The 16,304-nt window shown below is 40.0% G+C and overlaps 1 protein-coding gene across 1 annotated transcript in view; it reads left to right on the top strand.

The window, feature by feature from the left end:
• The window catches only part of PKHD1 (PKHD1 ciliary IPT domain containing fibrocystin/polyductin), a gene marked incomplete at its 5' end in the record, with an annotated part of 392,126 nt that overhangs the window by 157,637 nt on the left and 218,185 nt on the right, over window positions 1-16,304 (top strand). The window contains 5 exons of the mRNA XM_081094978.1: window positions 3,267-3,392; window positions 5,612-5,668; window positions 6,320-6,450; window positions 13,701-13,813; window positions 14,884-14,989. Coding sequence (XP_080951104.1) covers window positions 3,267-3,392; window positions 5,612-5,668; window positions 6,320-6,450; window positions 13,701-13,813; window positions 14,884-14,989 — 533 coding nt within the window. The remainder of the gene's footprint in view (window positions 1-3,266; window positions 3,393-5,611; window positions 5,669-6,319; window positions 6,451-13,700; window positions 13,814-14,883; window positions 14,990-16,304) is intronic.

Raw genomic sequence — 16,304 nt, 5'->3', positions numbered from 1 at the left:
TTCCTGGGAACTTAGAGCAGGCAGAGTGTGCAGATCTTGGCCAGAGCTGAAGAGATAGAAAGGGAGCAGGAAAAATCAAATGAAGGTAGGAATCACTAAGTGAAAAACAAGATTAGAATCAGAAAAGAAGAATATTGACACATGAACTGATGAAGGTTCTGAATTCAAAATTGGAGCATCCAGGACAAAAGCCCACTGCCAGAAGCTGACATGCAGAGTCAGAGAATTAGAGTACAGATGCTAAGTAATGAGGACAGAAGCTTCATTTCTGCGTTATCCTCCCCACCCCTCAGCACCTCCAAGACCCAATATTCAAGCTTTGCCTTCCTTGGAAAGGGAGGTGCTCTAGGGGTGGTGCCTGACAAAGAACATTAGGATATATTGAGAGATTCAGGTGGGCCTTAAAAAATACTAGGATTAAAAAAAAGTGCTAGGATTTCAACAGACAATGACAGAGTAATCTTTAAGGTCATTGAAGGCAGAATCCTGGCTAACCAATAGCAGCATATTTTTTTTCTAATTTCAAATCAACTTGGATGCTAAGAATGTCTATTTATTCTAATGTTCTAATTTACTCTAAATTTTCTCTTCTACCTTATTTATTTATTTTTGACATTCACTTACAGGTATGATTCCTAACATGGCTATTTCCCTAGTACATCTGAATGGATGATCAGTATCTTTGTGCCCTTCGCTCTCTCTCTCTCTCTTTTGGTCTTCTGGTGCTTATAAGGATGCAGAATATTTGATGTGGGGGCCAGCTCCAATGTAAACGAGGATAGCAGTCACATATAATTAAAACCCCCCTTGCTAAAAAATGTACTTAATCTGCCTTCTCTAACCTCTGCTTCAGAGTAGCTGCACATGTATTTATTTATTTATTTTTAAAATATATTTCATTGATTTTTTTTACAGAGAGGAAGGGAGAGGGATAGAGAGTTAGAAACATCTATGAGAGAGAAACATCGATCAGCTGCCTCCTGCACACCCCCTATTGGGGATGTGCCCACAACCAAGGTACATGCCCTTGGCTGGAATCGAACCTGGGACCATTCAGCCCGCAAGCCGATGCTCTATCCACTGAGCAAAACCAGTTAGGGCACATGTATTTATTTTTATATATTAGGTTTTATTTGAAAACTAGAGGCCTGGTGCATGAATTCGTGCATGGGTGGGGTCCCTTGGGGTGGCCTGGGGGATCAGGCCCCAGCTCGTGCCCCCAGGTTTGCAGTCCCAGCTTGCACTCCCAGCCTCACAGCCCTGCAGCCCCACCTGGCACCCTGCCTTGGCCTGGCGCCACCCACTCACCTGTTCCACCATCCTGCCGCGGTCCTGCTCTTGTCGGGGCCCATTAGGGCCGGTAGCACCTCCACTGCTGCCAACTGACAGTGCCGTGTCGCCGACGCTTGCCATGTTCTGCATGGCCCTCTGGTGGTCAGTGCATGTCATAGCGAGTAGTCGAGCTCCTGGTCGAACTTCCGAGGGGACAATTTGCATATTAGGCTTTTATTATATAGGCTAGGTTCAGTGATTAAAAAATGTTTGAAAAACCACTAAGTTAATACATTATTCCCTTTAGGTCTCTGTTAAAATGCAAGTGTGTGTCCAAGGAAGGGACACCATATTAACTCAGAGGTTATAAACTTTTGGCATGCTTGCCAAATATCTTTTATTGTTTCATGCCCCCGAAGGCCTGCATGACCCATTGGGCAATTGCCCCCAGCCACTAGAGTTAGAAGGTGCTGGAATTCTTGCATGCTTGCTACTTTTAAAGGTTTACCAATCCCCAAATTTAACCCATAATAGCTCTATAAACACATTAGTGCTTACTGGTTGTTCAGATGTAGCAATCACAATATTATGGTGATTTAGAGTCAGGGAAAGTCTGCAGCAGGGTTTTCTGCATAAGTGGGTAGGACGGGTTAACTTTTGGTGAGTGATGTGAGAACCTCTGGTACCAGGGAAGCTGAGCTCAAAGGGAAGGTGGATACCATCCACCCACAGAGACATGATAGTTGAGAATTATCTGGGTAGTCCCAATTTAAAAGCCAAATTATTCCATTAACCAAAGTACTTTTTCTAATTGGCTAACTAACCTTTATTCTAAACATTTGACATTGATATGTCTCTCACTACCTAGAATAATATAAAACTCATTTTTCCAGGAGTTATAATTTATTTATCCAAATGGTATACTTTTACTATTTTAATGTGAGTTTCCTCTATCAGACAGTGAAAAATTTATTATTTAAAAAAATATATTTTCATTGATTTCAGAAAGGAAGGGAGAGGGAGAAAGAGACTGAAACATCAATGATGAGAGAGAATCACTGATTGGCTGCCTCCTGCATGCCCCACAATGGGGATCGAGCCCACAACTGGGAATTGAACTGAGACCTCCTGGTTCATACGTTGACCCTAAACCACTTTACTGAATTTATTTAGTTTCATTCATCTTTATATCTCCAGCACAATGCACAATTCCTGAAATATATAATATTTATTCGTTGTTATCCAGTTCACATAAGTTGATTTAGGGGCCATAAAATATACCCATGGAGCCATTGTGATGAATTTCCTAAATGCCAGTTCGTTTTACCATAGTTGGTACCACCCCTTCAGCTTCAGAAACCCGCCATATGCAACTGTGAGACTTGTGATCCTCACGTCAACCTCTGGCTTTGCTGATGTCAATTTATAATCGTGTACACCTGAAAATGATATAATGTTATTTACCAATGTTACCCATATAAATTTAATTGTTTTAAAAAGAGGCTCTCTGGCAATCTTAGGCCAAGTTAAATATTATTTCCCAGCAAGTTAAAAGTATTATTTAATAGCTCAAGAAATAATGACTACATCTCTTCATGCCAGATGCAATTTTGAAAGATCAGGGTTGGTCCATAACAGTAGTCTTCACGTGGCCCTTAATTTCTCTTTAGCTGCTGTCCACCATATTGTGATGAGAGTAAATACCAAAGATAATGGCCAATGGAAATCTTGACAGCCATGCACTCTTCTGTGGTTTGGCCATACCGTCTTCTCATATTTGACCCTTGGATTCTACCCTGCTTATTCTTGTAGAGTTGCCCATTTTTAAAATTTGATTTCTAATTCCAAATCCTCATTTCCCGAGTTCCATCACTGTGTGGGAGAATGTTCTTAGTTATATTATAGCTTGCTTTGGAAATGATCTCCAAAGAGATCGAAATCCGAGGAGCCTTTCAGATTCCCTTCTAATTGTTACCTTACTCTTCGCTGCTCAGATTCCTACATACAGGGCTGCACCGTGTGGGGCTCCTTCAGCCGAGGCCTCAGCATGTCCGGGACCTTGGGCCTGAAGGTGGACAGTAATGTGTTCTATGATATTTTAGGCCATGCACTGCTGGTGGGTAAGTGAAACGAGCTTGTGAAATTTGCTATTTTTGAGTAGGACACACAATATTTCAAAAGGAATTATCCCAAAGTTTGAATTTCCAATTTATAAAAACTTTAGCCTTTGCTCATTAGAAATAAGCCATAGTTAAATGTTCTAAAAAGTCATAGTTAAAAATTCTAAATTTAGTTATTAGTGATTGGCTAACTAAGCTTTACCAATAGAAAACATATCATTTAAAGGTGATATTTTAGTACAGGTTAGTAATTATACAATGGTCAGTTTTAAGACTTACTGTCAGCAATTTTCACAATAAATTCAAATAAATACGTCATATAAATATATTTTTGTAGCATCTCATGGAATTTCAAGTCTGGATGATGGACAAGGAGTTAAAAATCTTGAATTCTGTTCTTAGTTGCTCCTGTGATTTGCTGAAGAAGCCCATGTTTCAAAACCTTCTAACTGGTCACCTATATCCACTTTTTTTCTTCTTAAATTTATTCCCCTTGCAGAACACAGAATTATGGTTTAAAATCTCAAATTGCATTATATCACTTCTCTCCTTAAAACCATTTGAGTGTCTTATTGCCATTAGAATATAATCCAAAATCCTTAACCTAGCTTAAAGGACTCCCTCCCTGATTTTGCCTCTTTTCTTGACCTTTTTCTCTCTCTACTTTAGCTACACTGATCTCTTTTATTCTAATTCTTTCCAAAGGCTACACTTTCTGCTGCCTCAGGACCTTTGCACAAGCTTTCCCCCCTCTATTCATATTACTTATCCTTCTTTGCAAGGTTCAGTGTTTAAGTTCTTTTAGCACCAATCATTATTGATTGATTAAAAATTACATATCATGTTTCAAATAATCAAATTAATGTCTGTTTTTACCATTATATTTCATGTGAATACTGTTTCCTTAGCATTTAGCACATTAACTAGAGTGTAGTAGCTATAGTTGTTGAAATAAATGAATGAATTAATGAACAGAGTCTTTGGTTATTTCAGAATAAAAAAGCGAATCGGGGTTTTCACTGAAAGTAAAATTAGAACTGTATTTGCTAAATAGTGTTTTATATTTAAATTAATTCTGTGATACCATTAGTGGGAAAATGTGCCTGTTTCATTTAAGGACAATCTGTTAAAGATAAAAGCTATAAAGGGTCTAATCCTGAGAGGGAAACTATTTAGTGAGAAAATATGGATCATATAAACTTTCCTTAAAACATATCTAAACTCTAAAAGGCAAAGAGCTTTAGACAAAAGAAGTGACCAGGTACAGGAGAATTTTTTAATTAAAAAAGGACAGCTACAGGCAGTCAGACCAACCGATGGAGGATTAATTTTGTTTATCCTTATTTTTATCCATGTAAGGGAAAACTTCGCTGAAAGTTGGAGCAAAAATTCAGAAAGGAACCCTAACAATATTATCTTAGGAGAAAACAAATATATGGATTAGACATTAACTAGGCAAGGAAGAAAACCTACAGGAGGAATTTTGCATTTAGTTCTTGATATTGTGAATTGGCTGCTCTTGATATCTATTGTAGTGTAGGTGAAGGAATTAGAATATTTACTGATTAATGCCTTATAGATAAAGTACTCAATTCATGCAAAACCAGTTTGCAGATCCAGACTCAGAAATGACAAGGAAGCCCAGATACCTAAAGAGCTAGAAAAGAGCGGGTCTGTGAGGCTGGGTGTCTTTGGGCCTTTTTTCTATTGATGCCACTCAAGTGGCTAGTCTATTTCTCTCTGTAGCATAGTCCATGCTTTTATTTTGTTCTATTTCAAATCTTTATGGTTTAGGTGTGAGGGTCCCAGCTCACACCTGTCTGGTCCTCTCCAGCCTGTTTCTCCAGGATATTTCAGATCTTCCAGGGAAAGGGAAGGGCATGTAGATAGTTGGTGGCCCTTTAAACAGCTAGGGACGGGTCTGGAGCTGACTCAAGGGCATGTGGCATTTAATTGTGGAGACAGTCACTTAGACTCTTGCAAAGAAGTAAAATAGTAGGTCTATTTCTTTGTTCTTTTTAAAATTTAAAGTGAACTTCTGATCCATGATACTCGAGAACTAAAAAGTCTATATAATCTGTATCTCTTTGGTTCTTAGATAAAAACACAAAAACAAAATCAAAACAAGCCACTCCCTAAAGAAGAAATAGTATTGCACTGTCCCTCATTTTCCTGGCTGTCCTGACATGTGCTGAGGTAACATGATCTTTTGTCCCTAGGTACACATGTGGAGACAAGATATATTCCTTGGGAGGCTATTCCTGGAAGAAAAAATGGTAAATATTTAAAGTGGTTTAAAATTTATTACAATCCATTTAAGTTGTATATTTTATAGACAGGCCTGATAGAAGAATGCTAGATAGCTTAAATTCGTTGAATATAATAAATGTTTTGTATCTGTATATACATGCCTAAGCGACTGGCCTACTGGCTGACCAGTAGCTATGACACGCAATGACCACCAGGGGACAGACACTCCGACTGGTAGCTAAGACGCGCACTGACCACCAGGGGCCAGATGCTCAATGCAGGAGCTGCTGAGCTGTGGTGACTTGGCAGCTGCAGTTCTCTGGTGATGTACCTGGAACCAGAGAGGAGGGAGCCCGATTCTGGGATGTGTCACCTGAGAACTGCCCTCTCACAGACCCTTTGGGGGGATGTTGGAGAGCCAGTTTTAGCCCGATCCCCACAGGCCAGGCCAAGGGACCCCACCAGTGCACGAATCTGTGCACTGGGCCTCTAGTGTGTGTGTGTGTGTGTGTGTGTGTGTGTGTGTGTATATATATATATATATACACACACATATACATATGTATCTGCATTATGTGAATTATAATGTGTACTAATAGAAATATGAGTGTTGGGTAATATAACTTTCAGTTATGTTTCTGAGTTGCAATGCTTTAATTTATCTTTTCTTAAATTAGACAGGTCAGAACAAGGAAATACAGTAAGAAACAATGTGATCATCAGTGTTTCTGGTGCTGAGGGACTCTCCAGTCCTGAAATGTTGACACCATCTGGTGTCTATATCCGCAACCCCACCAATGTTGTAGAGGTAAGTTATTTGCAGTTGTGTCATCAATGGTATGGTGTGGTAAAATGTTTACTTGCTGCATATTGGTATTCAGGAACTATGATTTTGTGTTAAACAAGTGCTTTAGGATAACTGTAATCATTTCTCAGAGTCCTATGAATGCTCTTTGAAGCAATATCTATATGGATTAAGCAAAGTAGATGCTGATTTCTTTCTGGTTACTTAAATTGATACAAACTAACATATCTTCCTGAGCTATATGCGGGGGTGCCACTTTTTGTTTCAATTCCAGTATTAATTACCTATTTAATCTTTACTATCTTACGATACTCATATGGTCCTATTATTGCCCTTTAAGAATGTTCAAAACTGAGGGTCAGTGAAGTCAGGAGGTGTAGGAGGCATGTCAGATTCTAGGATGAATGAAGTGTACGCTGATGGACTAGATTTTTTATCCCATTATTTAGTGCAACTTATTACTTTTTATTGATAAATTTCTCTCTAAACATGTTAAGAAATTAAATTTTCTAGTACAGCTTAACCAAGAGTCTATGAATGAGGAATTGTGTCAGAGTAGTGGGAAGGACATTTAGTTTCCCCATTTCCAATGATTTTATCCCATGGGTATCCCACTCTTCCAGGACACTCCTCTGAGCCTCTACTGTATCATCACTATTATGCCAGGTTTCTGAGGAACTGAGAGATGAATGCCTCTGTCTCTCTCTGATAACCTGTTTTCAATTACTTTAAGCTGAATAACCCCTAAAAAAAAGTCATGGTTATCTCCACAACCCTCTTCCAGACTCTTAATTACATTTTTTTCCCAAGCACAGCACTTATACACCATTTTAGGTACCTAATGGGGGCAGCTAATATGCCAGTGAGAAAGGATGCAGAACTGCATGGGTTGAGGGAAACCAAACCTTAGACCCAAAGCAATTAGAGCAGCATTTAACTTGTTGGTGATTATAGATCTGGTTGTGCAGCTATGGCAGCAAACTTTGGAGCCTAAAGAACTACATTTCTGCATACTTTCTTGGGTAGTAGTATCTTGACTGCATTAAAATATCTAGAGGTGAAGACTCTCAGGGTTTCCCAGCTCATCTTCTTGGATAAGCTGGAATGTATTGAATGCCAGGGGTTCTGTGCTGGGGTCCAACCCCAGCAGGTCCAGGGGTCCCCAAAGGTGTGGATGGAGTCGGTGAAGAAGGAATGACACGGAGACAGCGTTCAGTTAATCAGCAGCTTAGCCAGGATCTCTAGCCAAGTTCTGGTCAGGATCTCCAGCGAAGTTCTGGTTAGGATCTCCAGCCAGGTTCTGTGTCCATTTTCTCTTGCTAGGTTTTCCAGGTTCTCCAGCCAGGTTCTGTAGCCATGTTCCCTCGCTAGGTTCTCCAACCAGGTTCTGTCCAGGTTCTCCAGCCAGGTTCAGTCACCAGGTTCTAGTCAGGTTCTCCTGCCATGTTCTATCCAGGTTCTGTAGCCAGGTTCTTGTTTCTAGGTTCTTCAGCCAGGTTTTCTCGCTAGGTTCTGTCTCTAGGTTCTGTTTCCAGTTTCTGTCCAGGATCTTTTGCCATGTTCTCTCCAGCGAAGTTCTTCTGTCTCTAGGTTCTGTGTAGGTTCTATGTCTAGGTTCTGTGTGTAGGTTCTGAGTATAGGTTCTGTGTGTAGGTTCTGAGTCTAGGTTCTGTGTCTAGGTTCTGTGTGTAGGTTCTGAGTATAGGTTCTGTCTCCTGTTGTCTTGTTACATCTGTATTTATACTAGTTGATTCCAATCCTATCAATCTCTATTCCAAAGGTTAGGGTGTTTCTTATCTCCATTCCAGGGAGTAAAGATTATGTAGCTTAAGTATGATTGTTCGTAGTTAAAGTGATTAATTACCCGCCTGGCACTTAGTTAAGGGGTTTTATTCCCTCCCTAACTTCAGGGGAAAATCCCTACCTGGGGAAACAACCTTTCTCAGAGAGGTGACCTTGGTTAAAACACATAGTGCCAAGAAGGTGAGCAAACATATTAAGAACAGTATGCCATATATGCCAGGTCCCTTGAAACAGCAAGGATGGACCGGCTCCCGGCAGTTCTGTCCATTTGACTTTGCTTCATTGGGTAGTAGGTAGTCTCTGGACAGGTGTTTTGACCACTAGTCAACCCCAAGAAGAACTGAACTGGCTATAGGTCTATAGGTGCAGAGAGCTAGAGGGCCATCTAAAAAGCTGATGGGTCCCCTGAGTGTTTTCGGTCTACCCTGTGAAACAATGCTCAGTCTGCAATAGAAAAACTTAGGCAAAGCAAGTTGTTAGTTCTCCATTGAATGACTTTCATTTCCATTCCTTTACTTTCATTCTCTTATGTCCACTTTACAAAATTTAAAAAAGTATAATGCACATATTTTGAGAATGAGGTTTCAGTTTAAACCGGCGGTGTAGATTGATTAAGTATAGTCATCAGGTGTGTTCCTGACATATTTTCTTCAATGAGCTTAAAATTCTGTAGTTCTCTTTTCTTTAGCTTATTAGCTTTTAGACTCCAACACAAAGTTTGAAACACAGTAGTTCCTCAATACAAATGAATTAAATATAATGAATGAATGAATGAATGAATGAATATAGGTATCATTACATTATCAAAGAGTGAGGGGGGAAGAAAGAGGAAAGTAAGGAATAGATTCCAAGATCCTGCAATCATTTTGATGTCTGAAAAATAAGATGTTTAATCTGTGGCAACATTTAAACCCTGTGGGACTCATCTCTCAGTGTTAAATGCTGCACAGTCCATTCCAGTTTCTCAGCTGTGCCACTGGTATTCTGTTATGCTGTCTCTTTTGTATTCTGTTGTCTGGAATGAGCTATTACCAAGGACATAGTTGATAACTGGACATATATGGCAACACCTAAAAGTTATGAACTTCTGTTGACCTTTCAGGCCAATGAAGGTCATTGTAGTTATTGAGCAAACAGTAAGTTAGTATTTACTAAGTGTGCCCTATGTGGAAAATACAGAGAGTACATTAAAATATATTTTAGAAATATACCTTTATTCCAAAGGGATAATAGGCTATCATAACAGCACAATATGGGATGTGTGTGTGTGTGTGTGTGTGTCTGTGTGTGTGTGTGTCTGTGTGTGATATGTGGAACAGAAAGAGATGTGGTATAACAATACTACCTTCTTCCATGGTTGTTCTTAGAGTGAAGGGGCATTCTTTGCTCTGAGGAAATGTTGTATGGGTGGTGAGTTTATGTTCCTCTCTGTGAGGGGATTAGAGTCACACTGACCCTTAAGAGAATGCAGTCAAGCCTTATGTGTGCTTAGAGTTATTTTACCCCTTCTCCTGTCTTGTTTTTCAGTTTTCTTAAAGTCTGGCAAAATATTTTTTTAAAAGCTAGGTATTACTGTCATTAATTAGGGTTTTTCTATTTTAAACTTCCAATTCTGAAATAATTTTATCTTCATAAAAAGGTGCAGAAATACAACATGGCACTCCTGCGTGACCTTCACCCAGTTTCCCCCCAGTGATAATGTAACCATGACCATCACCATAGATCAATAACAAAATCAAGAAATTGACATTGGGACAATACTATCAGCTAAACTAAAGCCCTTGTTTAGATTTGAAGAGATGAACCTATTCCTAATGCCTGGGCAACCAACCCTGAAAGCCTGAACTCTCTCCCACATACATGAGTCTGACTTTGAAATATCTGGCCTGGTGGGTAGGCAGTGAACAAACAGAGTTAATTCTTAAGTCTCTGCAATAGGTTTGTGGTCGGATATTATTCCCAGAATCTAGGAACAAACACATAGCCACAGCACACAGAATTTTCCTTGATGTTCAAGCAGTCATCTTTACAGTTGACTTCCCTTTAACCCTGTGTGGTACAAGGGAATTTCAAGTGCGATATTCATTTTTTGTTTTCATAGCCACAAGTGGTCTCCCTGCTTCCCTGCCAGGCTGCAGCTACACCAAGTCCAGGGAGAAGCAAAACCTGAGCTGTGTGCTTTCTTGCTAGTGAGACTCAAGCGTGATATTCCTGAGTCTCCAGGGGACTTGTGATATTCCTCTGTCCACTCCTTAGACGGGCCATTTTTGTGCTTTCCAGAAATGGTTTGGCGGTGATTCCACATGCCTCACCTGCGGCTCCTGGAGCACTCTATTTCCAGCTGCCTTCCCTTGACAGCTCCAGCATTTGCATCTTCGACTCCTTCTAGGGTTTCTTGCTATCTGCCCCAAGGCTCCAGCTCTGCAGTCAACCTCAGGCTAGAGTCAGCTTACCTCCAGAGCTCCAAGTACCCATGCTTATGGCGAGGTTGGAAATTTCCTATGACCAGACTCTTGTTTAGGATATCCCACAGGAAAACCCTGAAAACAAACCCTTTGGAAACACCCATTTAATTTGAGGGGGATTTGTTCTGGTTTGTGAATCAATTTTGTAAGGAATTCTGTATTTAAAGGCCCAGTTTCAGTTCTCTCACTCTCCCCACTCAATAGCTAATGTATATTTAAGAGCTGCCTGAAGGGTTAAATCACTTTTTTTCCCTAGTAACTATAGATACACACCTCAAGGAGCTGGCTTACTTGAGCAGTTAATTTCTCTCTGGAATTTCTCTTGCTTGAATGTCCATAATACAGCGACTTCCGCAAAAAATTGATTTCCACACAAAATTCCCTGCTTGCCTTAAACCCTTCCCCACAAGCCGCCGGCTGCCTGCATAAATATGTGGATTTCCTCATGAATCATTTGTAGCATACCCAATTGCAATGGAGAGTGAAAAGGGCTGGGAAGCAATGTGATCCGACTGTTCAAGTGCTTCTTTTATAAGAAAACTGCTCTTTCTCAGCTCACAGAAGACTGAAGTTGGAATATCCTGCCCATCTATGAATGCACTTGGAAAGCATTACATATGATCACCCAGATGCTGCGTAAATACTAATGACACTAGGGCAGATGATGCAACAAATCTATTCATTTGTTCAAAATATGCGCTCTGTCTGGCAAAGGTGATGAATAAGGATGTAGCCCTTGCAAAAGATTCTTTAAATGTTTGAATCTTGCCCCTTCTGGGTAAGTCTGAGCTATGAACTAGCATTTCACTGGTAATGAGATAGAGGTGTATGTCCAAGGGAGATCATTATTTGCAGCCTCTATGCACCTGTCTCATTGTTGAAATACTTACAGAAGGTGGTGTTTAAGAAGCCCCCGTTTCCTATTCCTCAGTTTTTATGTACTCAGGCCTTTCCCATAGCTCATAGGTATGGCAGAGACACAGCCACTTGACACTGGCTATGTGGAGGGTGGAGCTTTGTTTGTAATTTCATGAGGAAGTTGCCAGTTGTATAATCATAACTGAAAATCAACAGCTATGTTACTTCCTTATGTACCTATGAGGGCTTGAGAGATATATTGGGCACTTGTATTTGCCAACCTAGTGACAGCAAGTCTTCCAGAAGCCAAGAATCATGAGTGCGTGTCCTCTTTCCTACCATGAGGGAAGAATTGAGATAAAAAGAATGCCTAATGCTGGATTTGGTTGTTTGAAAGGATATTAATATCCTATATTTTTGTTGCAGTGGAATTGTTTTTTTAGTGTCTCTTTCTGGGGAGTCTTTATGCTAAGCGAAATAAGTCAATCAGAGACAGACAAGTATTACATGATCTCACTCATATGTGGAGTCTAATGAACAAAATAAACTGATGAACAAAATAGATCCAGAAAAATAGAAGCATGGAACAGACTGACGAATCTTAGAGGGAATGGGGGCGGGAGGGGGGCAGGAAGAGATTAACCAAAGAACTTATATGCATATATGTACTAGTATAACCCATGGACACAGACAAAAGTGTGGTGAAGGCCTGGGGGTGGGGGTGGGGGTGGGGTTGAGGGAGTCAATGAGGAAAAAGGGGGACATATGTAATACTTTCAACAATAAAGATACATTTTAAAAAAGAAAAGATATTAATATTCTCCTGGTAAAGATTGCCAAAGCATTCTTATTGTAATTAGCCATGATTTTATATTTAGGTTGGTATTTCCATCATAATTTGGAGATGGGATACTAGAAAGTAGGTGTGAATTATTTTGAGAGTACATACTTCCAGTCTAGACTGTAGACCAGGGTTTCTCCACTGTGGCAGTAGCACCATTTTGGGTCATGTAATTCTTTGTTGTGAGAGGCTGCCCTGGTCCCAACTCACTGAACGCCAATAGCTTCCCTCTACCTGAGTTGTGACCACCAAAAATGTCTTTAGAGGCTTCCAAATGCTCCCTGAGGAATAAAATCATCCAATTGACAGCCACCACTCTAGACTATGCCACCTCAAGATAAGTGGAGTCTTAGCAATGGCCCTGGTTCCTTGAAGTCATATTAGGATCTTCAATAGTAATTCACCTTCACATTCAATGGAACCCCAAAATCACTTTTGCTGAATACAATGTGGTAGATGAAACATGTGTTTAGAATTTAAAATGGCCTCAGAAAATTGGGGAAATGTTCAGAATCCAGAAGGAAATGGGTCCCTTATCCACAGAGGAAGAAAATAGTTCCATAACTGAGTGGAAAATGAGGAGAGACTGGCTAACTACAAATATCAGGGTGAGAAAGCCTTGGGACCCACGGTGAAAAACAGCTAAAGCTAAGGAAACAGCACTGTTGATTATGTCAGGAAGTGCTGGCTGCCCCATCAGGTCCTGGCTGGTGCCTGCTGGCCAGGCTTCCAGTCTTAGTGCTGGCCCGTACTCACACTTCCCCAGAGACTGGCAACCTCCAGGGATTGGAGCACTGGGGTATTGGTTCCCCCTCTCGCACGAGGCAGGAGTTGAGTACTGGTGGTTTTAAAACAATTTATTTCATTTTTTCTCCCATATTGACTTTGCTTGGTTCTATGTGCATTGTGTGTGAGCGTGTGTGCACCCACATGTGTTGGTCTTCCTGGTGGAACATGTATATGCTTGTATACACCAAAGAGCTTGGATTAGATTATGTAATTAAATTTCTCACTGGACATTTCCACTTTAACCTAAGAGTCCAGTTATTGAGGTGGGAAAATTACAGTCTAGTTGAGCTGCCTAGAAGAAGAGGAATGAGAACATTTTTGTTTCCTGGGGGAGTATGGGGAATGGGTGAGTAAAGAGTAATTGAGTCCATAAAATGTCAACATACTTTAGCAGGAAGTGAAAGAAAAATCAGGATGAGCAGGTATATGAGACTTTATTTCCACTGACTTTGTTGTACGTGTAGTAACTATTATTTAATTATCCTTAATTTCCCTAGGGAAACACGGTGTGTGCTGCTGGTTTTGGCTACTTTTTCCATCTTATGACCAACCAAACATCACAAGCTCCACTTCTCTCCTTCACTGGGAATATTGCACATTCTTGTACAAGGTAACTTTAGGGAAATTAATTTACATATTGGGTATAAGGCGTATGGTTTAGTTGTGTTTTTTTTTTTTTGTACAAAACTCCTGAGAGGGAATAACTTAACATTCATATGCGATTTGATGATGCAGCTGCAGACCATTTTGAATCATACAAGTTTGGTGGTGAAGGGAGGAAAATGGAGAAGGAAGTCACTTAAGAGGGCAGCAAGACAAGATGTACCTTTTGTGGCCAGAGGAGAATTCAGTAGAGAGAATAATTAAACTTCCAAGAGATAAGAAGCAACTGGTAACACAGAGTCCCTGGGAGGTCGAGTGCCTGGGCTCAGGAACTGAGTGGGAAGAGGCTCTTGGAGAAGAGGCTCTTCACTTGTTACCGGCACACTGTGAGATGAGAAGGAACTGTCCAAAGTCTTTGTTATGTAGAGGGTAATGTCATCCACTAAGGTCAAGAGCATGAGAAACAAGGTAGAGTAGGGAATTTGAGAATCGTGGGAAAAACACGAACTTCAGTCAGCCAGACCCTGATTCAAATCCTGACTTTACTTCTACTGAATTGCTTATTTATTTATTTATTTTTTAGAGTCAGATCCCTTATTTGTAAAATGGAAACATATCTAAATTGGAGGTTGGATGTGCCCATTAGAGCTTATGCAATGAACCTAAGAGAACACCTGGAATACAGTAGGAATTCAATAGTTGAAAGCTATAAATACTTATGATGATAATAGGATAGGAATAGTGCTATAATGGAAAATGAGAAGGATTAAGAACAATTGTTACGCCATGTTGAAGCTGAGGCAAGGATTAGTACACGTGTTATGAAATTATCATTAAGATTATGAAGCTTCTATCTAGCAGCTCTCATCAGTTCTGGGATCTGAGGGAAGAAAGTACACAGAACCCTAAAATGGTAAGGCACTTCTGGGGAAAGAAGAAAAGTTGGAGAGTATCCACTTTCCTAGCAAGGGGGAGAATTTATTCTTTACTTTTACTTTGGTATTTTCCAATAAGAAAAAAGTAGGGTGTTTGAAACACAGAAACTGACTAAATTTCACTCTTTGTTTCACTTTCTAGATATGGACTCTTTGTCTACCCTAAGTTTCAGCCACCTTGGGACAATGACACTGGCCCCACCCTGTTACAAAACTTCAGGGTTTGGGGAAGTGCAGGTGGTGTGCAGGTAAGTTTATTTAGTTTTTTAACTTTTTATGAAAATTGTTGTTTTCTCATTTTGATTTATTGCACACTAGTAGCCCGGTGCACTAATTCATGCACCCATGGCCGAAGGTGGAATAGTGCTGCCCCATGAGGAATCGGGTTCCCTCCTCTCTGGTTCCAGGGTGTGTCACCCAAGAACCGCCGCTGACAAGTCTCCGCAGCTCGGCAGCTCCTGCATTGAGTGTCTGCCTCCTGGTGGTCAGTGCACATCATATGGACACTGAGTTGGACAGTCACTTAGTCCTTTATATATATAGCTTGCTATATAAAGGGAGATGAGTTGCTGCTGAGGTAAGCATTGTAATATCATCATAGTTTTAAGGAACCAAGAGCATTATAGATGTATGTGGAATAGTTGTTGAATGAACAAATTACTAGTTACTAAGCCAGGGTTAGTTGACTTCCTTTATGGAGACTTTTAAGCAGCTGTAATAGAGAACAAAAGAATTACTATCGAGATTTACCACCAGGAGGGATCATAAAAGTCATCTATTTCTCCCTTACCATGCCTATTTAGATATAAAAAAAATTAAAGCTCAGAAAGCAAATGAATTTGCTAATGGTCACACAGTTAGTGGCACAACCAGGTACAGAATCCAGACTCCAAATGTGCATTTGCTACCCTAATATCTTGGCTAATACATGTTTCAATCCTAAGAAGAAGATCCTAGGACTGCTGAGAGCTGTTAGATAAAAACTTCATAATCTATTTATCATTGGAACACGAAAATTCCAGTTCAAAGTGCTTTGCTTACTTTTATCAGTGAGTCAAATTTTCTTCTATTTTGTTCAAAAGGAGAAAAGTTCACATTCAGTCATTTATCTTTCATTATCACAGTGATTTCTTACATGTAAGCTTTGCTTGTTCATTGTTATCGGCGACATATAAAAATTATCCAGCATCACTATTTGGTGCCACACTGAGAACATTACATACACGTGGTCTCTGCCACTTAGAAATCTGGAGCCTAAGCTACTTACATAGATGAAGAAATATGTTTACAGGGTACCCAGGAAACAATAAAAATGTAAAATTAAGTCACAATAAAAACGTTAGATATTTACTTTATATATCCAACAAGAGGAAGATAATTTTGAATGGGGAAAACCCCAAAACATTTATTTAGGGTAGTTAACCCAGAGATTGCCAATTATATTTAGTATTCTCATTTAATTTTATAGTGTTCATTGTTTTCCATAAGCACTATAAATGTAGGGGTGAGAATCTAGTATAGTGATGGCGAACCTTTTGAGCTCGGCGTGTCAGCATTTTGAAA

Source organism: Myotis nattereri (genome assembly GCF_964212035.1).
Source record: "Myotis nattereri genome assembly, chromosome: 6".
Lineage (NCBI taxonomy): Eukaryota > Metazoa > Chordata > Mammalia > Chiroptera > Vespertilionidae > Myotis > Myotis nattereri.
This window is presented reverse-complemented; position numbering and strand designations above follow the sequence as displayed.